Genomic DNA, 26,841 nt, shown 5'->3' with positions numbered 1-26,841 from the left:
ACGGCTAAAAAAGAGGGGGGCCGCGGCGCATGGCGGGATAGAAAATGCGAGAAAAAAGAACGAAGAAATTGATAGGTTGGGCGGCAAAAGAAGCACGCGCCATCGGCGGTACCGGGTACTGAGAGGAGCTGAGGGCGGCGCAAGAGCTACAGTGAAAAGGGGAGTAGATAGCTAAAGAAATGCCGGGCAAAAGTGGGGGCAAAACCTGGATAGTTGTACCACGTTGGGGAACCGTTGGCAGCAAGCTCATTGGCTGAACGAATATTTTACAACCACCGGCACAATCGGTAAAGTCATGTAGATGGAATGACGATTTTGGCTAGATAGGTTTTAGAGTTGGAATTCGGTGGCAAGAAGGATATGGATGAGAAACAATAGAAAGGACAAGGCAAGAGCGTCCCATTTGGTGGTATTTTCTATTTGCTATTGTTAGGAACGTTTTTATCAGTAACTAGTTTTCGCACTAATAGCGCTCGCGTGTAATGGCTGTTATAATAATGGTAAAAGACGTTAAAATTTGGTTCGTTTCATCATAAATACGAAGCTAGTGCTCATATACATCATCGATTACTTTAGCACTGTTATATATTATATAGTACTTATATATAAGTACTGCTACAGTTCATCGCTTTACACGCTAGTGACTAAATCACCTTATACACTTCAAATCAGTAACTATCCTGATGTGTTTGTTGCCTCTAACAAAAACATCCCTACAAGCCACCCTTTCGAGAAAGCTCCCAAAATTGCCTTTATATCAAGAAGCGCTTCTGATTAAAATTAGTGAAGCCCGCATAGGATTCTTCCAGGCATGTTCCTCGTTCAGTATAAAATCGGTTTCGGAAGACTATTAAATAAAACTGTAAAGGTAGCGACAAGATCGATTGCATTTGAATTGCCGTATTGCTTTGTTTCATGTCATCTTCTCAAACGAAAGTGATACATTATTATTATTGACTATCACCATTATTTTATTAACTTATTTACTTAGCAATTATTTACTTCAGTACAAACGAAGCCAGTGTTCTATACAATGTAAACCGCATTGATTTTCCCGGCCAAATTCGTTCTCTGATGGCCTGCCTTCCAGGAGCTAGCCGCAATGTAATGAGCCGCTGCTGTGCTGTGACCCAGCTGACTGTGCCCTGTCCTAACGGTGAGGCCGGACGTAAAATTCCAGATACATACATAATTACATAGCATAATTTTTTCCCTATTTTTCAACTAGACATTTTCCCAAGCAAAAAAATTATGTTATACAGGTTTTACCTTAACAATCGGCAGTACTTGTTACACTGATAAGATGCTAACTGATTTGACAGAGTTCTTCGTTCTTTATGAAAATATTGTTGGAGGATAGCTGAGAAAGCGGCATGTATAATTGCATCTCACTTAGCATAGGCATACGACGTAGAAATATATAACTTTATTCAAATATTTGCGCCAGAGTTAAGACGCGGAAGCGGGCGAAACAATGGGGTGTGAAGAGCGTCTGCAAGATTGCTGCCATTATATCATGGACTTGGATTAAAGAACCGAGGTCACCTCCTCATCACAAACTGTTGTTTCATGGTCTAATGTTAATTATGATGCTATTGCACTGTAAATATGCAGCATCTTCTTTAGCTGCGCAGTCTTGTGTGAGGGCTTAGCCCTATCTGTTGGCTCGCGCCACAGACGCTCGCGAAAAGGAGTCCGCAGAAAAGGAGCGAACAATACAACCCCACGTGGACTTACTACGGCCTTAGCGCCATTTAAGCTAAAATTATTGTGTAGTTTCTGTTCCGATGAGAACATTTTTTGAGCTGTTAATGGTACTTATGCCATAGGCGTTTATATATCAGCAACTGTACCACCTACTGCTGCGCATCTAAAGAGACAAATTTATTGAAAAACGAGTTTCGTCAGAGGGAGTACTATTTTCGTATGTGTAAAGTAACGGTTTTTACAACCTAGAAGTTACATGAGCGTATCTAAGATAAAATGGTGGAAATTTTTTACTTTTATTATATATTATATGTGTACATATATTATTAACCCAACGAAATTTTAACGAAAAAACATCAAAAATAAAAAAAAATTCGAAGCTGTTAAATCTCTAGCTAGCGACCTGTGTGACATTCTATTTAGTATATATTAACGGCGAGCATTATCATTAGCATTATTAATAAGGTATTGACATCCAGGAGATATTCGGCAAGCCGATGACGTTTTTCGAAAATGGAAAACGTATAATAGTAGTAAGTAAAATATAAACTTTTGCTTGCTTTGTTTCAGACAACTTACTATTTATACATCATTGCGATGTCACAAAGAGGTGTTTCTCGATCGGGCGTAAGCGAGTGACAGATCCGCTAATAATCGCATTCACATTTGGCCTTCGAAAGAATTGCTAAGTCGGCAGATCACGACCGGACGTTGGAGCCAAGGGGACGGAAAAAGCGACGGACTGAATTCAGCAGGAGACACTTGCTAGTAAGGAAGAGGTGGCGGACCTAACAACGGATGGATCCCAATTAACGTAATGCAATTAGGAACCTGCACAGAGGCAGAAGTCTGCGCATACCCTCCCCGAACGCCTGAGGCCTGAAGGAGTAACTTAGTAAACCAGGTTGTCAATAGGACCATCCACTAGGGAGCTTAGAGGATTTATATCATTAAGAGTATTATCGAAAAAGTATCCTAACGACCGACTATCTATGGATTAAAATTACGCGTCACGGGTTAAGGCACACGGTAGTAAAAAAAAAATCGAAAACCAAACACGTGTGCACTGTTGATCCCTGTAATTTTAGTTCTTAGTTTTTACCGTCTTGATAGACTATGAATAGCTAAAACAAACTACAGAGACTAGAGATAGGAGTTACAGATGTGTCCTATATGTGACTACAGTTTACTTTGGGCCTCAAACTCACTTAGACCGACTGGCCAAATACCTTCGATTATCCCATATGCTAAATACGCAACATTTGCCCAAAATCATCCGAAACGAACATTTTTCACGCTCCGTACTTATATCAGTGCTTTTTACTGCTTGCAAGATCTATCAGCATCGTAATATCTATAAAATAATTGAACATCACAACCAATTATTATTATTACCGCAACAATCCGGATTAAAAGTTTGCATTAAATCTAATAGATAGACGAAAGTAGGACAGGGTGAAGAGAATGAGGAGAAACTATTCCAATGTTGACGTGCCGTGCGTTCGGTTCGTTGTTGAAGTCGTTTCCGAAGTTCTTAGCTCAGCTCATCAGCGTCTCCTGGCAGCCTCAGCAGTTCCTGTCTATCTCAACTAACGACTTCCACAATTCCGTCGACGGTCCTTCCACACGAATCCCCTGTCCCCTATCCACCCTTGCCACCTTTACGTTGTCTTATGGCCTTTTTCCACTTTCATTCTTGGCACTCTTGGGTTTCCGCTGTCGTGCCGTCTCTGTTGCTGTACTTTTTTCCTATTTTCCTTTCGTCCAGATCTTTCTCCTTAGAGTCCTAGTCGTCGACTACGACTGCTGAACGAAGCCGTCGCTACTGCACGAGGCCGCAGCAAGTTTCCCTTGACGCGCCGGCAGCTATTAGGGTCTCTGCGGCAGGCTAGAGGCCGTGAGCGGCCGTACGTACTCTACGTTTTTCCGCCTCCGGCAGAGCCTCTTCGACCAGAGGCGAAGACTTCAGATGTCTCGCTCTTCAATCTTCCATCGTCGCTCGTCCTATACCGCTTCCTCCCTTTCTCTCTCTCTTTGGCTGTCAGGTGTTGGGCAAAGCAAGACGAGTGCGTGTGCGGGCACGTCCGCTTCAGAGGGAGCGGCGAGCACCCCAAGGTAGCGGCTGCCAAGCCGCGCTTCGTTCGGTTGGGATTTCCGCCGGCTACCTGGTGGGGAGACAGAGAGAAGGAGAAAGAAAGTATAAGAGAAAAAGAAGACAGTGAGCGAGTGAGGTTCGCGAGAAATGGTAAGGAAATGGCAAAGAGGAAGCCGGCCGGTGGATGAACACTTTGCAAACCCTAAACCACGGTCACGTTCGCCGTCACGCCAAAAAGGGTGAGTTGCAACGAGTTGCAGCGTCTAATGTTCGGTGAACGAGCGCCGTCTTCTAGACGCTAGAGAAGGCACTCTCTTGGGGGACTACGTTCATGGTGGTGACCGACCGTCATTGGCAACGGTGGCGGCTAGGGGGTTTAGGGCCTTTGCGAGTGCCGAGGCGACGACGACGACGCCTAATTAGCACAAACTCACAAACTCCTTCGTGCTGCCGGCGACCGCCGATGAGTAGTGAGCGGCGGACTAACGCCACACGGCGGAGCAGGGTCAAGGCACCAATAAAGGCGATGCCGCCGCAGCTGCCACTACTGCACCAGCAACAACGCAACCGGCATCACACGTTGTTAGGGGACGGCGTCAGAGCTAACTCAGTGGAGCTACGTGATTATCAGCAGTGGCTGGCTGGCTGGCTGGCTGGAGGGAGACGAGAATGCGAAAAGGTGAGGTGAGCCAATGGCAATGGCTTTGGTGTTAGCGTGACGTGGTGACGTGCTTTGCCACTTTAGCGTAACACGCTACTGTTAATAATAGTTAGAGCAGTAAAGCTAGAGGAAATTGATAAACACATATTTGCTTTGGATATTAAAGTATACAACATACAAGCTGAGTAAAAATACTACTATATAATAGCCATATGTATGGCCTCAGGTTGAAAGGGATCAGAGTTCACTGCTTCGACTTCTTCCACCGGAACATAGTACACAACCTATTAAAAGAATTTTATCTTAGATATGCCAAATTGCCGGGCTTCATCCCAACAGAACGAGGGCTGGCAGTGGTGCTACATTTATGATCTATGAAATCTCAGTGATCAGATTAATTGCGCACGCATTTGTTATTGATTAAACAGAAAGCTCTTGATTTCATGACTCATTTCGATTACTTGATATAGCTTTAAGGCTGTACACACAGTTGTCATAGGCTTGTACATATATCTAACATCCTTATAATTTCGATTGCAACCGTAGAACACTCCACAGAATCAATCAATCAATCATCGGCATGCTACACTAATTTACCAATATGCATCAAATAGTTTGGGAACAAGTTCAAGGTAACACTGAGAAATCGTAGCTCACCGATCACGTAGTTCCGATCATGGGGTTCTTTTATCTTAAAACTATAATCTCTACTAAGGGGATTTAGCTTCCTTCTTGCAGGAAATCTAGAGTCACCTAATTTCCGTTACGCGCGACTAGAAACAAAATTTAAATTATGGTTCGATGCAATACGTAAACGTGCGAAATTCAGGATTATTGATTTAATTCTGCCAAATACTTTTATAAATATCACAGCTACTTCTTCCAAAAATAGCTAAACGATAAGGCGTTATTTGAATTAAAGTCAAAGGCTCGATTGATGTATTTATATAGGTTGGATACAATTAGGCCATTATACCTAACATTACGATATAATAAATGCACTTAAATGAAAAAGTAGAAAACGTAAATAGAAATAATTATGATAAACATTTAATATATGAATAACTTTTATATGACAAGTTATTTTTAGCGATATACCTTGCCGAATACGCTGTTGAAGAACCGCGTTGTTTACGCACAGACAGGGCAAAGCAAGCGCTAGGGTATCATCACTGATTTAAGGACCTAGGTCGAAAAATTAAACCCTGCCTTTTGTTTAATTACAATCATATTGGACCTTTAGTTACTATTTCAAGTTCGTTAAGAAGGCTGTGAGAAGCTTTCTTGTTTCTGTCCCCTATGGAAAGAGTTCGTAATTAATACGAACTACATTGCTAGTACGACAAGCGAGGCTGCGTTTCGCCAGCTTTATCGACCGTTCGTCCTTTCACAATAGAGATACGACCAGGTGGACCGTACCGGAACTTCCGCATTGTCATAATGGTTAATCTTTTTTTTAACAAAGTGCCAAATAAATAAACTTATTGTTATCTAATTTTTCGAATTAATTGCCTCCAAGCATTGAACATACTGCTTGTCAGGCACAGCTGCAAATAACAATCTTCCTAAATATCGGACTACCTATCCTTGCGTTAACTAGGATTATTCGGTATATATCCCTGCGAATATACCTGGCAAACCCGATCTGTTCTTCCTTGAGAAATCAATATTCCTACGAGGCATATTGTTGAACTTCCAACAATATACTCCCAGCAGGCAACAGTGTCGTCGTCGCACGCAGATCTCGTCGCTCGAATGGATCACTGCCATATCATTAGACATTGCACCTTCCTTTTACCGCTGCCACTACTATTATTGATCATTAGTGTTCATTCTTTTCTCGTAGTTCATCTTTTTTTTTTTCTCGTTTCTCGTTCCCCCACACGCAGCTGTTCCTAAACCCCGCCATAGTTATGTTGTGCCCCTCTCCAAGTGGCCTGTAGTGTCACGCTGCGAGACGCGGCACACGTGCGAGTCATTGCTCGATTGGATTCGAGATGTCCATAGTATAAGAGGTGAAAACGACCAAAAGGAAAACGAAAAAAGACGTAAATCATCTCGACACAACGCGCCCCGAACAACATTTCAATGAGAAAGCTTGTCGTTGACAAAAATCGTTCGCGCCCTCCAATCATCGACAAAGGCAGATCGCTTCGTTTGATTCATCCAGTCAGTAATCTCGAAGACCGGTCGGTCCTCGAAGCGCTATTGTCGTCCGCTTCCTATATATGGCCGTCCCTGGCGCCGCCAAGCGAAGCACAACGTTGCTCGCGTCGGAGGGTGATCAATGGATAGTGATCGGGCCATTGGCAAAAGACATCTGAAACCCCCCGGTCGTTTTTCGCCCGACGCGACCAAGCGACCGCCGGAGAACAGCACCACAGAGAAATACACGAAAGAGACGAAGAAGGGCCTTGCGAAAGAGAAACTTCGGATATCCCGGAACCCGAAGCGACGGTTGGAGCGGGACCGGTAGTGACGCCAACGGTGACAGCAGCGCCAGCAGTCGGCGATGGATAATCTTCGATGCCGCACGATACTACCCGGGCGTTCTTTTCCGCCGCCGCGGTTATAACCCGAGTAGATGGCTTCAAGACGATCGAAAATGATCAAGGGTAACCGATCAATTTCTTATAGTGGTGCCTTGTAAACTGCGCCATAGAAACGTCGTGGAACTCTTTGTGTTTTGTCTGCGTCACTGACTGATTGTCGTTGGATGTGAAGTGTTACTGACTGTGCTGATTAGGGATTAACAATACACACAACCTGATATAGTTTTTGTAAAGGACAACTCGTATTTTATCCAGCTCAACTGAGAGCTCGCCTTTCCCAAAAATGCGCATTGAAGGCTCCACCAGTTCATGCAGCGGTACTGCCCTGAACATACACTGCACTACATTACCCATTTAGTTGAATACCGGTTGAAGTTAATGCAAACAGCGAATAAACAGCGTTTTTCATCATTCCAGTGTTTCTTTCCGTAAACTGGCTTGACTCCATCACAACGACTGCAGTAGTCAGTCCTCCGGGTTAAGTTGGATACACTTTACTTGCACTTCTGTGCTTAGAGAACGTTACTTTGGGGGCTAGCGACGATGGGCTGTTTTCAATAAACGCAAAAGCATTGCCCCTCTTTATCGAAACACGCGAATTCACCGCGTTGACTGACGGCTGCCATTCAATTGAGGCAGAGACACCATTAACTTGGGCAATTGTATTTTCCCATTGAAGGGAGGCTACACTGTTGAGTCGTTCACCGGAGAAGAAGCTATTTCCCTGATTGACTCCGCCAAGGCAAACTGAAGAGACAGGAAAACCGCTCTGAGCCAACCCCTCAGAGGACCACAAAAAGAGCTATTTTAACGCTGTAAAGAACCGCTTATTAGCACTTTAGAGTCACTTCGGTGGTGGGTAAACGATAATTTAACGAAATAATCTATTTAATAATAGATGTTTCGGCAACAGTCCTGTATTATAGTAAACTGACAACAGTAAGACGTGCACTACGAGGTTTAGCACCAAGAAAAGATCTAGAGCAAACGTATTCGCTATTCATTAGGAAAAAAAAACCCTATACGACCGAATGTATAACGTATTATAATATTGCATTTCATAAATAAAATCGATGAAATTTCAATTTTATTTCAACGTTTGCCTATTTCAATGTCTACACATAGCAATATAAAATAACGCAAGCGAGTACAGAATTTCCATACCGAATTGTATGCGTTTTGTTGCACCGTTTAATTTATAATTTAACCCTCTATAAGCACAAACTAAGCCATGTCTGTATTCTGTTAATCTACCAACATTAAAAAATCGAGGTTATTCCAGCAGTAGAGCGATTTTACATAATATTTGATACTTCCTTTGCAAACGCATCCTATCGTTGTTGGTGTCACGTCTGTGCGTTATGTCAGTGATGCTATCGTTGGCCTGAGCTTTAGATTGGAAAAGCTCGATTACCGGCAATAGCAAGAGAAGTGTGATTGTAAACAGAACCTACCCAGAAGCCGTTTGGTCTTTGCCGCAATGTTTTGCCCCTGGCCATATCTGCGTCACGGTGTATATCTCGGGTAATCCGTGAAGCTCCTTAGCAACTTAGCCAGCCTGGTCGTCGTTCATCCTTTCCTTAGGCTCTTCGCCGGTAGCTATCCCGTCACCAACTTATAGCAGCCGGTCCCGGAGGGTACTGCCCGCCTTCGGCATCGGCCACTTGCCGCACCCTAGGTTTCCTTAGCTCTGCTCTCGCTTCAGTCCTGTAAGCCGGTTCAGTCTGATGGCTTTAGCTCGTCGTCCTAGGGATCCAGGACGGGTGGCTTGGCTGGGCCGTTCCCCTTGCTCGACTCCTTGGGCTATCCGCTGATCCCCTAGGAGATTGATTTAAACGTCTTGCTCTCATCGTTCCGTTAGCCTTCTCTTTCGCACTTTGCTGTGTTACCGTACTCTCTCTAGACACAGTGGCGCTCAGCCGTCTCTCTCGCTTCACCCCCGTTTCCGACACATGCACCAGCCTAAGGCATCTAGAGCCTTGGAAGCAAGACTGAGCAAGAGCTTACGGTAGTAGGCTGTACAGTTTAGATCGGACCGTACGTACCCGATTGGGTGCCCAGTGCTGCTCTTTAGCCGCCCCACAAGAAATCCTGCAGAAGTCTTTCTCATACAGGCCCTGCCTTCAGGAGGAGCGAGTCCCTTGGTGGGCTTCGCAGTCGCAAAACAACGAACGACTAGCCTCTGGGCAGGATCAGATGCTGGCTTTTAGTCTAGACTTCTTTTTCTTTTTCGCCGTGTAGCATGCGAAAGGAAACCTGTCAGCCAGCAACCTGAGGCGAACTGACTTTGAGGTGGGAAGGCCATAAACAGTATCGGCTAGAAGTTTGGGCAGTTTTCATGCTGAAGGCTGGTGGAGGAGATTGACAGCCAGAGATCGATCACAGATCTCGGTTCGCCACGTCCCATAACGCAAGCAACACACATAGCGCCGTTGTTGACGACACTGGGTCCCGCCCAAGTGAGATGAGGCAAAGCTTCTTCAGGCTGCTTCACGTTGGAGTCACGGTGGTTGCGAGTAGCCTGGAAAACCGCATTTGCTGGCTGACAGCGACAAATTTTGCCCACAGATTGCTTAGGACAGGACTTGCGGTTAGGGAAGCCATTAATGTGTGATCAGCACGGTACGATGAGACCCATGAGGAAATCGCATGGTATCAACCTAGACTATGACCCTTAAGATACCGTTATAATGCTTCAACAGAAGAGCAGGTGATTTCGCACGTTAGTTTCAGATGATACCTTCCAGATGCAATACTATTTTATTGTATGCCGTATTAATAAAGCATAGCGTTTTGACTTAACTTTTAATAAAGTTAATAATAAAGCACTATATAATATAGTGCTGATATTTTACAATCAGGGAATTAAGTTAATATTGTTTCGGCGTCAACCGATCTCCCGAAGTATAATGAGTTAATGTTTGTTAATATTGTTTTCATTTTACGTATCCATCTTTTTACCTTATTCCTTCCTATTGAGACAGAAGCAGATCAGTCAATGATTGTTTCTAAAGCGTGATTTACGTTTAACATCTTACTTGTTATAACAAGCTTTTATTTTGATTTTATAAGAGAGCGCCTCGATTTTGTGCCGATCTTGCCTATCGGCATTATGCATCGTTGCCTCGGACAGACAGATGTTGTGGCACTATGCTTGTCTTTGCCGCTGTTACTGTCACAGTTAGCTTTATAGATTAAGCGTCATGTCTTGGCTTTTTTTACCTTGATCTGTTTGAGTCCATGTACCCCAGCGCAATCCAACATTTCGGTTTCAATCCACGATTTTTCGTCTACAATTTTCGCGAATTCATTCTAAGGCCATGCTTTCGACGGATACTGCAGCCGCGCATTGAACTCACTTGCAACACTCGCGCAGTCGTCACGCCAAGCAATCGGCCCAATACGACGTCGTATCGAGTCCGCCTACACAGCCTACAGCCGAACAGTTTTCCCTCGGACAAACTACGAGATATTGCAATCATTCTTGTCATCTGGGTCTTTTTCGTTTACGATGGTCACTGTGACGTTCGCTCCGGACCTGTTAGGGTCAGCGGTTACACATCTGCGATCATTGTTTTTCATGTCCGACCTAATGGTAGTCATGGCCGTGGTTGTGGCGTCAGTCGTAGCTCCGGTTGTGGCAGTATCAGTAAAAAGTGCTGACTGCGCTGATGTCGTGCTCGTTACGCTTGACGTTGTCGAGTCCGACTTTCGACTGCCTCTTTTCTGCTGGCGATCGCGACTTCGATACCGGCTCCTGCACCGATGTTTCTGCCTTGGGTGCCTTCTGGACCTTGGCTTTTCTAAATGACCGACGCGGTAGACAATGAAAAAAGGCAGGTATACTATCAAACGCTCATTATCGGTTAGAATGTAGGCTTTTATTTCTAGCAAGGAATACACCGCGGCTGGACCAATGCTCTCCTAGCAATTTGTATAATCTACGAGGAACTGTAGTTCAGTGGAATTCAGGTTCGCAATAGGCGGACTTCGCCTACGTAACGGAATAGTTACTTCGTATTTTGAACGGGTGATGTCGAATTACCGCCATTGTCACGGCTATCAATCACAAGTAATTTTAATAATAAACAATAAATTTGTAACATGCGAGTCTAATAATAATAATAATAATAATAACGACACGCCAAGCATGCGATCTTCGTCCACAGTGGTACATCTTGACAAATCAACATGCTCTAACTAAGTTAAAGTAGACAAACGTTGTTAGGTTACTTTCAGTTCCATCACTATTCAAAACATTTTGTTAACCTCCTCGTCTAGGTTGACCATATACCGATTGCGTTATGTTGAAAGCGCCTAAGCCGACAGAACGATGAGTTGCTACGAACTATTTTACTGCGAAACTACTTCAATCTACAAATCTGGCTATGAATTTCATTATCGCTTTGTCCGTTTATACAGCGTCGATAAATCACGATCATGTCCAGTGTCTGTAGCCAGTAACAAGTGTCGACAAGATCTGCTCACAATAGGCAGACCCTAATTGTTTGCCTGGTTGGCCTGGTGACATCTCGAAATGAACTCGCACTGAAGGACCGTTTTCCGAAAACAGTAAGTAGGCTACGTGATTGTATAAATAAGTATCGCTCACCTTTATGCCGGAATCGTCTAGACAGCTCATCTTTAACAATACAATCGTTCCTTCCGTCGATAGCTGGGTTATAGGGGGAGACTTCATCAACACGAGGCTTCACCGATGGCGCCGCTTGTGTGGTAGCGTTGGTTTTTTCGTTATCGGCCATAACAACTAACCTCAATGAGTGAACTGACCACAATTCACTATTAAATGGTACAATGAAAATTTCAACATATTGCCTTCGTCGTTTCAATTCTCTAGATAGATAGTTCAGCCGATCAGTTAAAACAAACAGGTGATTCTGTCGAATATCAGATATGGATCAGTCAGGATGATACAGATTTGAACCAGTGAGCAATACCGAAAAGATGCAGTCTCTTCGTCACCGGCCAAACGTGATAACCTATAAATGCATTGCCTAGTACTCGTCTATGACAAAGACTGTTTTAGATAAATTTGGTTCTTGTGTTTACATGTAAAGATAATGATTCTAGTTCTGTTAAACGTACCGAAGTCACACTAGGTTGTATAAACTGAAACGGGGTGACGTTCGCCTAAACAGCGGATGAGTTAGAACTTAGTAGCATTAGGAACTTAAATGCCCATATCATAATCGAATGCTTGTTAAGTTTGGTGCCCTTTAATAGTTAATGCGTACTTACATATTTGGATGCTTTAACTTAATTTCTGACCCAGCCAAATTGTGGTTGACTATGGAAGTAACCATAGACATGGAGTCAAAGAAGGGCAGATGTTAAAAACGAACAACGGACGCAGGCCAACTTAGACATGGCAATCCGCAGTCGTAACAAAGACCGCTCGACATATGCGGCCCTCTTCGAGTCTTCGACAGTTAGTCGAGCAGGATCTTCGACTGTCGACCCTTTTGATAACTATGCTACATCGTCGCAGCTTCCATGGTCCCCCGATCAAAACATCAGATCTCAACGTGGGCAGACCATAACGCGACTGCCACCGCTGTCGTACGATGCACACTTGAAGTTCAGTGAAGCCCAATACTCGTTTGGCCGCAATGAAACATTCCTGGTCGATCCAGAGCCGCTGGTCAAACGGTACGTAGCTCTAGCTGAGAAGTTTGAGAAGCAATTTAAAACTTTTGTTGCTGACACGCCCGTCGACACCGGTGAGACCCGTGACCTTGCAGATTTCTTTCGCAATGAGAAGTTTACTTGGATGCTCATTTTAGCTCTTCTGGCTGCCAGTCAGGGTGAGGACTCTTCAATAGATCTAGAAGCATCGGTTGAATTACGTCTTTTAACTTCAGACGCAGAAGAAATTGAGGCGCTGTTCGAAACTTCATTTGACTTGCGCAAAACACAAAGCTTAATTGACTGGCTGGAGCATCGCTATTGCGAAGAGAAGTGCGTATCAAACCTGGCGTCACTGCACTTCTACAAGGAGCATGGCATTATGTACGAGTACACGAAACGGGCAATACTCAGGGATCATGCCCATGACGGCATCGTTACGGAACTTGATCCGGACGCTCCAATGCGACAGCAGCGGACCCTGCACGAGCAAGACGTGGAAGATGGACAACGACTTTTCCGTTGCGTATTTGAGCTTGTGCGCGCTGGTAAACTGAGCGACGCCCAGAAGTTGGCCGTCAGCCAAGGGCACTTTATGCTTGCTGCTGGCATGCAAGGTTGGAAAGCGTTCCGAGACAATATTCGAGACAGTGAAGGAAATCCTTTACCCGACGAAGGTAACCCTTACCGCGACTTGTGGAAGATTGTCGTGTGGAAGAAGTTGGCTGATGACCGGGTGGATCCAGCGGAAAAAGCTATTTACGGTGCTCTAAGCGGCTGTCTTGAAGCTCTTCTTCTTCTTTGTACTACCTGGGAAGACCATCTCTGGGCTCACCTTAAGGTAATGATAGATGTTGCCATCGAACTATATTTACGGAATTCACGATGCGCTGATATCGGACGCCTTCCAGATGCCTATCCTAAAGAGATTGAGAGGCTTGATGTTGTCATCGGAAATATTGAAAGCCGTACTGAAGTGAATGCCGGTGACTTCTTTCGACAGCTTCATAAGTATTTAATTCTACAGGAGGCCGAGGGTCTCTTGAATATGATGCTCGATAACTGTCAGAAACTTGTCGAAAAAGATAAATCAACAAGTCAAAAACTTTCGCACCAGCTTCGTCTCATGGCTAACCTAGCTTTATTTTTACGGTACGACCGCCAAATAAACCAAGGCAACGCTAAGACTCTAAACGATCCTGTAAACTACATAGGTAAGCCTGTCCAGCATTCAAACACAAGTAGCTTTTTTTTTTTAACTTGAGTCTTATAACCTAAAACATAATTTACTCAGTTAATGAATATATTCCTTACAGTTGCGTTCTACGTAAACCGGCTAATTTTGGAGGGTGTTTACGACATTGTCCCAAAATACGCACTTTACCTCCCGGACCCCCTTCGTGAAGAATGCTACCTCAACCTACTACGGACATTCAGAAATCCCACAGATACCCAGCAGAGAGCTATCATCGAGGCCGCGCAGTGCGAGGAAATCGATATTTATGGCTATTTAACTAAATTCGTGTACGAGTCAATTTATAAAGGGGACCAGATGTTAACGACCAACACCAGCGAAATCAGGGAAGACGACCTGCAAAAAATCGACGCGCTGAAGTGGCTTCTCGTGCGAAGCGGCTTGCAACTGTTGGGACTGCAGTATGTGAACAGCGCTCTTCGTTCAGCCGTATTAAATCGAAGGCTGCAGATGGCTCAAAAGTTAATAGCGTTAGTTTCTGCCGATGATATACGGGAACTGACCAATCTTTCTGCGGATGAAAATAAAGACGGCAATCTCAACCGGAGCGATATGCCCACCATACGCCGAGGAGAATTGCGGTCCCAAACTTCACGTGGTTCTATCTATGGCTTGAAAGAGACCGTTGATTTAGACAGCTATTCCGAAAGTGATAGAAGCGAGAAAGTCGATTCCATCCACCGTAACAAGGCCCTTAAAGAATACTTCTGTTTCCAGGCCTATATCGAGGCGCACCACAGCTTTACCGAATGGCTCGAACATTTCCACAACAATAAACCTCAAATGGCACATGTTGACAATGTAGGACTATCAGAGGCTAAAAGGCAGCTCACGGAGGAATTCGCCAAGAAAGCATTAGAAGCCAAGTTGGAGACATGGCAGGTTAGCTTGAACGGGCTTTGTGACCGGACCTGTGCTCATTTGTACAACATTCTAAATTACCAGGACGGAGGCTTTTTACAAGACTGCTACAACGAAGAAGTGGCATGCGAACGTAGCGATCAATCAGTCATGAACAGGGAAAAGGTGCGAATTGAAGAACTCCGCGCTCTTAGAAAACTCTGCGTGCCGGAGGTATGTGTGCAACATGTGTTCCAGCAGAATCTGTACACGAAGCTCATGTCTGATTCTTTTTCTAGTTAATTTTTTTCTTCGAAGTTGGATTTCGGTTTCATTCTCGGTCGTTTACTTAAGTTTTACAGAGCGTTCTTTAATTTTTCTGTTTTCTTTAACGTTCTAGATAGTCTCATTATTACATACCGTTCTTCATGGAACTGGCCGATACCCAGAGGCTATGGAAATTGCGAATCTTGTTTCCAGCGAAACTCTACGTCTGTATGAGGAATTTTCGAGCGCCGATTTGGCTGCTCTTCTTCTTAAAATACAGCAAAGCTCCGTGGAACTGATTAAGACGCCTGACACAATCGATCCTTATGGTATTAAAGGCCTATACTCTTTCTAAGAACAAGAAGAACCTTCGGCGGAGTTGTTATAATGTGGCCATTGATTAGTTATCATCTTGTACTACATAATAACAATAAACCATTACTTCATGATAGATGCAAATCATTTTGCGGTTATCTTAATAAGCGACAAACGAAATCATGTTGAGAGCAAATAATTTCAAGATTGTCTTAATAAGTGGCAAAGGAGGGAGTAAATATACTGAAATTCTTCTCACATAAGCTTGTTCCATATACTTTCTCTTTACTCTAACCATTTAGCTCGCCACTGTTTGTTTACTTCTATTTACTATTCTACAATAATAAGTAATTGTAGATCAGACAAGAGGTCCCCCACAAACTCTTAATCTGTATTACATAGTGGTTCTTAGTGCCTGTGAGAATTTTTTAAAAACATATCAGTCGATTAACATATTAGATCTTATTGAGAAACACGAAAACTCGCAACTGTTACGGAAATCTAAATAAATTGAAGCTGATCGAAAAAGTAACAGCAGATCTGCGTCTCCGAACATATTGTTTGTCAACTTCCATAAAACGCTTACCAGCTTCTAATGTCATAAATCTTTCGTAACTTAGTTGTGTGGGGGAATTTCGTTTCCGAGTTCAGGCTTGAAACCTGGCTTTTACAAATGAAAAGTGCATTTCCAGCATCTTCTTTTTGATAAGTAAAATACATACTCTACAATGTTTCTCTCGTGTACAGAGGACTGTTCATTTGTAGACTGCTGATTTTCAAAGGTGGCCTGGAAGGTACATCTGAAGCCTGTCGGTCATCCAGTCGGTGAAGTAATTCATAAATTAGCAGAGAAGATGAGCAGAGTTGGTGCGACTGTCACAAGTTAGCTTTATTCGGTGTAAGTTACTTAAAATTTATAGCGATCTAACGGCTAAGAAATCTAAAATAGATTATAAAAGAAAATTCAAGAGAATTCATACCGTGCACTTCCATTCGCAACTTATTTCCCGAATTTTTATCGTAATCCTTGGAGACTGCTTAGGTATCCTAGCGGATACAGAACGATCTCTTCGTAATCAACAACGCAACAAGCACAGAGACTAACTTGTTTTTTACGATCCTGTCCTATGGACCAATACTGATATAAAGAATACGGGCCAATATTAATAAATGTTCTTGTCAGCAGAAACCTGTTCGATAGAAGGCAGAAGTCCTCAGTAAGGTTTTCCGATACACTATCATGTATATCACTTATTATAAGTGGTGTTACTGATTGCATCTTGTGACGTTTGGTTTTAAGGACCTCAGACGCCTTATGGTACCTCACTACTGCGATTCCTAGCGCCAGCGTGCAAAGCGCCTCAGCGCAGTTGCAACACTTCGGAACTCAGAAGTTCGCATGGCCCCGAGCCTTCCAAAGCTCCTACGTACTCTAGCAGAGCTCTGTAAGGAGCGAACGCTGAACACAAATATTTGTTCTCTTTCGACACAGTCTGTGGAAGCGTCCCACAATCTTTTGGGTGCAGGAGTAAGCCGGGGACTGAGAACCGGCCTTTCTCGTCCTTTCCACTAGAGCATAGAACGACCTGATGGTAGGACAACCCAATGGTGAACGGAGTTTCCATTCTGTGAAATAGCGGCTTTTCTGCACCCCTTCCTTTTCCCTTTTACTCCTGTCTAGCCCCGGTGCCTCCTCTGAGATTGAATTTTGCCCCTCAAAATAGCCCCATACCGGCCGACACGCGAGATCGCGGCGCAAACCTTGTCGGGTACGACCTATACGAATGAGCGGTTGGCATTGGCAAACATCGACAAGTATCAACTCCACGAGCTCTACGACTACCACTATCGCTACCATTTTCGAGACCCACCGAACACTCGCAGTCCACACTCTGACCTGCTTACACTTTTGCGCCGTATTGCATTACGGGGACTGATGCGATGGCTGAGAATGGGCAGGAAAAAGTGGCCAGGAATGGAGAAGACGGCTGTCGGTAAATGGAATCGTAAAAGCATCACTAGAGAAATAGAAACGAAGCTCACCAAATAAGTCGGCGGAATCGACTAGATTGCAGCGCCTTCCGCGAAGTGACGTAGGGGTGGGCGGGCTGGCATCTATAGTGAATAATTTTCGTTTCGCCACTAGGACTATAACACAGCGTATACTAGATACCACTGTGGAACAATGCAGACGCATGGCACTACACTAGAGACAAGGCAAGCCTCACGTCTAATTTAAACAAGCTACCCGTTAAACAGTATTAAAACGTGTCGCCGACATGCGATGTTGCCAGCCCTAACAATCACCAGTTCGCAGATATGACATAAATATCCTGTGGTAGTATCCTTTTGATGCAAGCTAAATTGAAGCTGAATCGCTGACCGATATTATGATTAATGAATAATTGTCAGTTATAAAGTTGTATTGAGTACGTTTTGGCCCCTTTCGTTGATTGTATCCGTCTCGTAAATTTTCTGATGATCGAGTGTTTCTACCGTCGATAATAAGAGTTAGTTGAAGTGATCTTCCTCGGTTCATAGCGAGCTTGTTATTATCATTTTCTTTGGATTATATCATTTCCCATTGAAAATGGAAACGTCATACGGCTAGTAAAAGCTTTTGATTACTTGGATTTACGTTATTCAGTTCTGACTGAGTCGGACGAGGATTGCCTTGAGTCACTTCTTGCCAAAGAGTTTTCACTGTACCTGGAATAAGCATCCTATTTTACTTCCGTAGTTTCTTTACATCGGCAAAATATCGTTATAATTTCGCTTCTCTTCTATCCGACATGTCTACCGGTAGACTACGAATCCAATATGATATATGTGATTTAAACAAAACGATGACAATTCTTCTAAGAAAAATGACATTTCTTACTATTCTGGCATGCGATTATAAAAAAAAAAGAGGAAAATTTCAAATAGTGCTTATTACCTTCTTATTTAGTATTATCTGTCACCCTCCAAGCAAGTACGAATCCGATGAATTTTTCACCGTATTACAGACTGTCAAGGATACAGCATCTTAGCATCTTGAAAATGTTTAATGAAGTTTATGAGCTATCTACTTGGATTGCCCGCTACCCAATCGAAACGATATGTATCCGGTAGCTAAAATTCCTTCTTTCTCACGCCAACGTAGAGCCATTAATCCCAATTTCACGCAGCTTGCGAACGTCTAAAGCTGTTTGCGAGATCAATTTCTGCAATGGTACAGAACCACCTCCGTTCTAGTTTCTACTTGCGTCAGGTGGCAGGGCGCAAGCGCTACTAGGGTCGCTCTACTCCGCCATCCTTCTTGTGCCGCTACGAAATCGTCAAAAGGACAGATGGACAGATAGATAGACAAAGACAGCGAACGAGCCATACGGAGAAGAGGTCTCTTCGGAGGCGGTGAAGAACTTTTAAGCTCCCTGGTGTCTTGGTGACTTCCCAAGGGAAGGCGGTGTGGAATTTTCGCAAAGAAAGATGCGGTCGGCAGGCGAGTTTTGAGAGGCGCTCGCAGAGCGTCAGCTCCCGCTCACTGGCCGCTTGGGAAAGTCAAAATGGCAAGCGACAGCAAGAGAGCGGCCAAGAATTCTCACTTCTCGGGGTTTTGGGTTGGCGTTCTGCCCCGCTGCTGGCTGGACGGGTGGTGGTAGCCTGGCCTCAGTTAAGCATTCGGGATTACCAAGCGTGGCCCCGTTGTGCGGAACCGTCAGTAGCTTCAGTGCCTCTGCTGTAGGGAATCTCTCACAGACAAGAGAACATTGACTCACTCCGCCTCTGGTTCTTCGTCAACTTGGGGGACTCATGGCGTAGAAAGTCCGTGGCGTGACCCCATACTCGCGTACAAAGAAGAACAAATTCAGGCCGATAACTCCAACAACGGAGTTAACAGCACAGGAGTCGTATTTGTGCCGTATGCCAGTGAGCCCTACGTCTAGCTTAGCTCGAGTAGAAAGAGCTGTGCAAAATTTAAAACCACCGACACAACTTTAGAGGAAAACTTTGCTATCTATTTACTGAGCTCATTACTAATCATTTAGCTAAACATATACACGAATCTTGGTAACCCTTTAGAAGCTATTGTACCAATAGGCATGCTGTAAACATATTCATTTTTCGCGTCCTAGTTAGAAAAATTGCAGTTTAATGTGAACACACACGTGCATTTTTAAGTAAATGATTCCAAGTCAGGCATTAACATAGTTCGGTAACGAGTTAGGTTGGGTTAAGCTATGAGGCTCGTTTGTTTACACTTCAAAAGTCGTAGATACGTAAGTTCAACTTCAGTACATTATATGTGTTGACCCTGATCTTTTGAATGTTTCGAAACAAAATAGTCAGTACTACGATAGCAGCAAATGCATCACAAAGAGTTCAAGTTTAGGGAGCGGAAAACCTCGTAAGTATACAGTCACATAACGGTAAGGAAAATTGTTGGAAGGCCGGTAGACCTCATCCATTGCCCAAGGCAGAGAACTACAATGGTCAGGCTTTCGGCAAGGCAGGATGGTGGGCGAGTGCCGTCGGGGGAATTGTATTTCAGCGGGTTAGCAGAAAAAAAATGGCAAACGGCCATCGAAAATACCGTTTCGTTCCTTCTAGAGCGGCAAAGGGGTACACAACGCGCAATTTCAACATATTGCCGATTCCCTCAACTCTGGCAGCGAGTCTGTTTCTGCTTTCCACACCCTGCTTCGATCGACTATAGTGAGCTATGACTAGAGGACCCGTTGGCCATTTCTTGCACTATGCCAATGGAGTCGAGCTCCGAAAATTGTATTTCTTCGTCGTACGATTAAAGTGACCATTGACAGCGTAAAGATAGTGGACCCTTAAACCTGAGTGTGCGGACTACCGCTTAGCGTTTTGTTAAAGATTGACGCCAAATTTGGATTTTTCGCTTTTTTTTAATTAAATACAAACATTAAAATAAGCCAAAATAGAAAAAGTAAAGTGGCTTTTTTTTCTTTTGTATTGGGTACTGTTTAGCTATCAGCGTCTATTTCACCGTATATATAATGTTCTGTTTTATATGGTACACGTATATACAGTATGGCTCACGATAGGCCCCATTAGAAAAATATTCGGAATTTTACGCCTTCAATTCATGCCCAACGTAATTAGTCTGCCGGTATTTAGTTACGTTGCTTCCAGAGCTGTTATTGTAACAACATCTCAGACCAATGTTTGTAGCTAAAACTGCGGTGGCCGTATGATGTCATTGTTTATAGTTTAGGTCAACATTGAAAGGTGTGCGATGAAAAATTACTCAATTTGTAACATGATTGACGATAGAGTAAAATGTCTGAACGCTATCAGGCATCCCTAGATCGTAGTGCATAAACCAGAGGAGACTCACTGTATTCCATGTTTAAAAGATAATTTATCAAACGCATCACGATTTAGTATTAAATGGACTAATATACTAGAGAATAGCTAAGCATGACACAGCTCCCTGCTTCCCTAAAGACCCGTCAGCAAAACTGCGTGTTGAGGGAAAACGAACGTCTTTAAAGACAAGTTGTTTATACGTAAGTAGCTGAATCACCTAAGGTGATTTCGTAAACGCGAGTAACACAGTTTATACTACCTATACTAAAGAAGCTTAATTTTCGTTCCCAATACATTACTTGCTTCGAGGTTTGTTGCCATCCTCGATATACCGAGGGCGGTCGAAGCCTCACGACGATCTCCGCGATGTTCTACAGGCGACTGAGGCAGCACAGAACAATCGCACGTTACAGGCAATCGATGTGAACGGGGTGGGCGATAGAGAGGATCTGATGCCGGAATTAGAAATCGTGAAAGTCGTTAGGCGAGCATGTAAGGGGGCAGCAGGGTCTAAGCCCACCAGGCGCCACGTGGCTGCACTCGAATCTGTCAATAAAACCCGTTGCAGCTGCTACCGTCCCCAATTACACTTAAACCTGAAACATACGTGTGTTGCCTTAACACATGCTAACTACAGCTCTAGCGCCCTTTTTGACCTCGATCATGTGGGATATGTCTTGGTCGTACTATACGTCAGAGATAGACTATATTAGTAATTTCAGGGACTGCATGCGGATTGTTTTGTTTGTTTATTCGCCAGAGTTACATATACAGAGCGGCAACAAAGTGTTCCGCACGTATCAGATAAGTGAGTACATCAGTACAGCCGATGCTACATTCTATTACCAAGAATTCACTGCAGCTTATCTTCTGTGGGCTCTAATTAGACGCGTATGGCGAGCCCACAAAGCTTAACATTACTAGATTATCCGACCAATTAACTGGTTTGAAAGGCTGACCAGCTTTCAAACGGTACAAGATACAAAGACAACATTAAATATAGTCTTTTTTATTGTTATTTCAATGAGACCAGCGTTCTGCGGCGATTGTTTTACGTTCGCAACCATATGTCCTCAACTGCTGCGTGGTTTGCGTGATCTGATTTATCCTACCTTATCTTGATATCGATGGCTCGTGTGAAGTCTTATGTAAAAGCTGATGTGAAAGATGGATATGTAAAGTCGCCCATCGTTCTCTTGAAAGCATGAAAGTAGTGAAAGTCACATGGATTTGAACATAGAAAATATGGGATTTGTAACGATCACTCGGTTCTGTTTCCTTGATCCGGGCCATGGTTGAAATGTAGCAACAAGGTCGTACGCTACCGCCCAATAGCCACACTGTGCGCTGGCACATACACCTATAGAATTCTTAAGGGATTGGAGATCCATAGCAGCATTAATCGTTTTGTTTCGGGAAGTACATCGTAAGTAATTCTGGTGGTACAAACTAGCCCATGACGATATACTCTGGTCAAGTTTTTGCTAATAATATTATAGGTAGGCAATTTATCTCCAACGTAGCTTATGAGAAATATGTTTTTAAATTTCGACCTAATTTCATAAGACGTGCTTCAACGAATCACACGCATCGTCTGTGCTTCAAAGCACTCGTGATCATTGCAGCTTGTTATTTTGTTTAACTTTCTGAGGTATAATCACTTCAAGTGTCGTCTTTAATCTCCTAACTTATGTTCCTAGAGTGAATGAATTCCTGTTCCACCAAAGGAATTTTTACCTAGATTTTTTTTTACCAATCTTTTATAGATTGGTAATTTTTGGCTTCTGTTAATAGTGGAATGTCAGTGTTAGTGTTTGTCATGGTATGTATTCGAGGTTAGTTAAGATATGGGGTAAATATGTGTGTACAAATAAGGATGGAATTATAAGCCTTCAGTACACGTCATAAGATGTAATTGTTGCGATTTGATTTAAACCACAATAAAAACACAATATTCTAATTTATATAACCTTGCATGAGTGGCACAATTTATACATGGTAATGTAATCTGCATTTTTTTGTGAGCAACGTAGATCTTTTCTAAAAAGCTCACTATACTTCCTATTTATCAATTTCGATTTATTATCAAAAATATATATTGAACAACCCAAAACTCAAGCTTCATTATTTTTTGTGGCTGCAGGTTTTAGAAACAGTTAACATGAACTACTAAATCGCAGAGGCACGGAAGCCTTTTTATCGTCACTTTATCAGCATAAAAAGCTAATATTGGTAAATACTTTCTGGGCCCAGTTGTTAGCTATAGCTGACTGAGCTTCCCGTGATCGTTGACATTACTTTTTGATAAATTACCGTATGGATCTTCCTGCTCGTGACAACAAAATGGAAGCTAATTCTAAAATGGGAATATTCTTTGGCAACTATTGAAACCCATGCTGCAAGACCGCACACCTAAGTAGAGCATTGCCTGTAATCTTTCATTAGGATTTTAGCAATAAGGGGTGAGGCCAAAGGACGACAAACAACAGTCAACACACGCATGTCCACATCTCAGGGCCCATAGATAAATAGGGAAAAACTACCCCTAGAGTCGGATAGTACCAAAGTCTCAATTGTCTTCTCTCTACCTACGTAGTTTTGGACACTGCCAAGCCCCTACTGGGCTTTACGTTTGTTGTTCGAGATGGCAAACTGGTACCTAGCGTCCTTCTATCGTATGTCCACCGTTGACTCGGTCGAACCATCCTGTGCTTCGACCGGTAAGTCAGACCTGTGCTCCGGGTCAGGCGGTTTGCCCCCCTCTCCCAACGATGGCTGACGCAAAAGCTAGTAGGAGGCAGTTTCAGCCTCTGCCTGTTCGCCTGCCTCTAAAGTCCAACTTAATGAGGCCTGCCGTCGGCGCTTAACACAAGGTGACTGCCGGTCCTGGCACCGTTGGGGCTAGAGATTCGACCGGCAAGGAGACTCTGGTCTGTCCGATCTGCACGGACTGAGTTGTAGGGGTCGTTGCAGGGTAGCACTACGTGGATACGTGGCTAAGGGACCACCAATTACTGTCAGAAAGGAGCACCAGCAGGGAACCAGTAAGCACCGGGAAACACCTGGTACCTCCCCAGCCCCTTTGCGTACTTCCGCAACAACCCTCGCAGTTCCTCGGTGTTGCGACTGCTTATACGAATGCCACCTCGCCTCTCGCGGAGCTGCTCCTGCTTCCTGAAGCACAACTTCCTCAAATCCACTGGCCGCCCCCCCGTCCCAATTACAGAAGCGAGGCCGCGCAAAGAACCGTTCGTGCCTCGGCAGTGCCGTGATCGAGAAACAGCTTACAGTTTACGTATGCGGCCAAGGGGGTGGAAACCGAAAGCGGTCCGCTTACTTTTAAACTTCGACTGGGCGACGGTCATTAGGATAGCTAGGGTCAGCCGGAAAGCCAGCTACATTGTAATGTTTCATTAGTAGTGTGCACGTTTGTGACAGCCGCCGCCGGTAACGGTTGGACGCCAACTTACATAAAGGAATAACCACAAAGGGGTTCCTTTAAAATTAATTGCTAGTTAACGGAGTTTCCAGTAAGATTCATTATAAGAGTTTTATTATAGTTATATTATAATTATTCTATTATATGATAACCGGACTAATGTTGCATTTTTCTAAAGGAGTATGTATCTTGACTATTTCACACCTCGATAGTGTAAAATACATCGTGCTAGTTTTTACTTTTTATATCGAACGAAGAGCTTCATTAGGTGGGATGCTGCATAGAAAGCGCGATACAAAGACACCCGACTATGGGTGTCTTTATAAATAATTCATTAAATTCTCTATACAATTACGACTGTATTAATCTGTTTATGGTTAGCCTAAGGCGCGTAGTTAGTCGAGGCCTAGTAAAAGGCTCGGATTGTTTGAGAATAAGTAGGACAGCTTCTTAATTACAAAACATCCCATAGATCATAGAGCCATGCTAAATAAATTGCAGAAAAACGTTTCGTGTTTTCTAGACCAATTATACATTTTGCGTCTCTTATTATATAGAATTTCAAAAAGTTGACCAATAATCAGACTAAACACTAATCGCTTTCTGCAGTGGACAGTCTTTGTCCCGGTCACTTGTTTCCCCTATAATGGTTGATTAGGAAAAGGAGCCTATCATTAGATAAATTGAGAGGGTGCGAGGATCAGTTGTTGATTATTAGTGGTATAGTTATAATTCCCATAGAGCTGTAATGATAGTAATCGCAGTATACTAGGGACGTTCGAGGAAACAACGATCTTTATTTGTTCTCGAGCAACAGTCGACAAAACTATGCCGTTTCTACGTCCGCGCTAAAGGGCCAAGATGAACAGTGGTGGGCGGACAACGTAAATTAGGGCTATTTCTCTGCAAGACGTATTGTTTGAGTTCGTCGGGATCTCTTTCTCGATGTCGAGCGGTAGCTGGACGTCGCAGCGGACCACATAAGGGGCATGTCCGCTACCTCAATGTTCTTCTAGGGAGAGAAAAACTCTAATAGAGAACGACGCTCTCGACTCGCCCTTGTTTCGGGGTCTCCTAAAAAAGGCTTCGCAGCCGGAAATAAGTAGGCTAGCAGAGCAAATCTATAAGAAATGCCTCTGGCGAGGCCATACGTCTTATATCACGACAAGTAAGAGAAGCTGTAAGACCGACAATGTTATTTAACAGTGAGAAGGATGTATCCATAGTATGTTTATTATATAGATTTATGCGCATGTACTCCATATAGTAGGCATTATCCCGAAAGTATGGAACTAGAATTTTACACTACATTTTAGTCTATTCTTTTTAAAACAAAAGCTGGTTTGAAATATTATTTGAACACATGCAATTTCGAATTTGTATGGCCATTGGCTGTATATAACAACAAAAAGTTTGTTGCAAGTGGTTTTAGCGATGCGAAACAGACGACATTAGCCCGCATACGCAAAGAAGTCCATCATGGAAATGTACGTTGTGTCCAAACATTATGTTCCAACGATGGGCATCGTATCGACAGAAGTTGTACACTTCGTTTATTCCTTGTTTGTTTTCCGGTGACCTGTTCGGCTTCCGTCTTCGTGGCTTTGCTGGCCGAACCTCCATTTTATTTTTGTCGGTAAGCCTTCCCAGAAGTCATGATACCAGATGTCCTTGATTGGCGCGTATTTTTGCATCCAACCACAGCGCTCTTTTATGTATGGTATATGCCTCGCCAATCGAATAGAGGCTATGCCCGTTGCAGTTGTGTTAAAGGTTACAGGGTAAATCGCTGGTTTTTCTTACCATGATCCGGTAAATGCGAACCGTAGCTTTCGGCTATGACTAAGTAAGTCAAGAGGTATATTCCAATGTAACTGTGATATCCCAAATAAAGCAACTGCTGGCAAAGCTTCTACAATGAACAAAGGCTGACCGGGCGTCAACTTTCGAACAGATCCGAATGCGCCTTCCAGGACCTCCCTAACCGAACAGAGAGAAAATCGCGTCCAGAGCATTGGCTGACGGTCATTGAAACACAAGGAACAAGGCCCTCGCAGTCCGGTACGCGGTGGGCGTAGCAGCCCTGTATCAGTGGTTGTGTGATGTAGATGAGGGGATATTTATTAGACGAGCTTGCAAGGTGTTGCCGAGTCTCTCTCTCAGGGACCGCCAGCTTTTCCGAACCTACAACGACTGTACCCAGCACACCTCAATCAAAGCCATATGACGGCGAGGTCGTCAAGGAACACTTGGGGTGCAAGCGCGCGACCCTCATCGACATACATATCATATATTGGGCTCAGCTAGATAGAAGACCAATTACAAAGTAAGCCTAGACAAACAACAAAAATTGTTGTTTGTCACTTAGGTGACGGCTTAATTTCAGACAGAAATTATATGGGTACCACATAGTCTTGCGTGTTTTGCTGCAAGTGGATACTCTTAGTAACCGGTCACTTTTCCATTTCGTAATCTCCGAGGGCAATAAGAGTATGTTAACGGAATACAAAGAAACAATTTCTCACATGTTCAGGAAAAACCATCGCCAAATCTATAAAATCTATCTATTTATAACTGTAAAACTAGATAACACGGAAAATTGATTATATGCGGCACCATAAGAAATAACAAAAGCCGATTTATGAGAACGTTTTTCAGTATTGTGTAACAGTATTGCGTGTTATCTCTCCAATTGAACCTCACTCGTCGACACTTCTACACGTTCTTCAACTCGAGAATAAC

General features: G+C 43.5%; 2 protein-coding genes and 1 long non-coding RNA gene across 3 annotated transcripts in view; 2 read left to right on the top strand and 1 right to left on the bottom strand.

Annotated features, from left to right (window-relative positions):
- Positions 1-2,411, top strand: part of LOC111254870 (uncharacterized) — a 49,802-nt gene extending 47,391 nt beyond the window's left edge. Inside the window, exons 2-3 of the long non-coding RNA XR_015317098.1 lie at positions 1,091-1,156; positions 2,278-2,411. This is a non-coding gene — a long non-coding RNA (uncharacterized LOC111254870). The remainder of the gene's footprint in view (positions 1-1,090; positions 1,157-2,277) is intronic.
- A 7,301-nt stretch (positions 2,412-9,712) lies between these two features.
- Positions 9,713-12,394, bottom strand: LOC111254552 (uncharacterized). The gene is made up of 3 exons (XM_022815503.2): positions 12,275-12,394; positions 11,628-11,815; positions 9,713-10,818 (listed from the first exon to the last, which is right to left on the bottom strand). Exons 1-3 carry the CDS (start codon positions 12,343-12,345, stop codon positions 10,478-10,480), a joined length of 600 nt encoding a protein of 199 aa, XP_022671238.1. The 5' UTR covers positions 12,346-12,394; the 3' UTR covers positions 9,713-10,477.
- On the top strand, positions 11,808-15,557 carry LOC111254551 (nuclear pore complex protein Nup107-like). The gene is made up of 4 exons (XM_022815502.2): positions 11,808-12,007; positions 12,309-13,875; positions 13,978-14,990; positions 15,157-15,557. Exons 2-4 carry the CDS (start codon positions 12,402-12,404, stop codon positions 15,376-15,378), a joined length of 2,709 nt encoding a protein of 902 aa, XP_022671237.1. The 5' UTR covers positions 11,808-12,007; positions 12,309-12,401; the 3' UTR covers positions 15,379-15,557.
- Positions 15,558-26,841: the final 11,284 nt, after the last annotated feature.

Source organism: Varroa destructor, unplaced genomic scaffold, assembly GCF_002443255.2.
Source record: "Varroa destructor unplaced genomic scaffold, Vdes_3.0 BEIS01000007.1, whole genome shotgun sequence".
Taxonomy (NCBI): Eukaryota; Metazoa; Arthropoda; class Arachnida; order Mesostigmata; family Varroidae; genus Varroa; species Varroa destructor.
The sequence above is the reverse complement of the archived record's forward strand: the minus strand, read 5'-3'. Positions and strand labels throughout refer to the sequence as shown.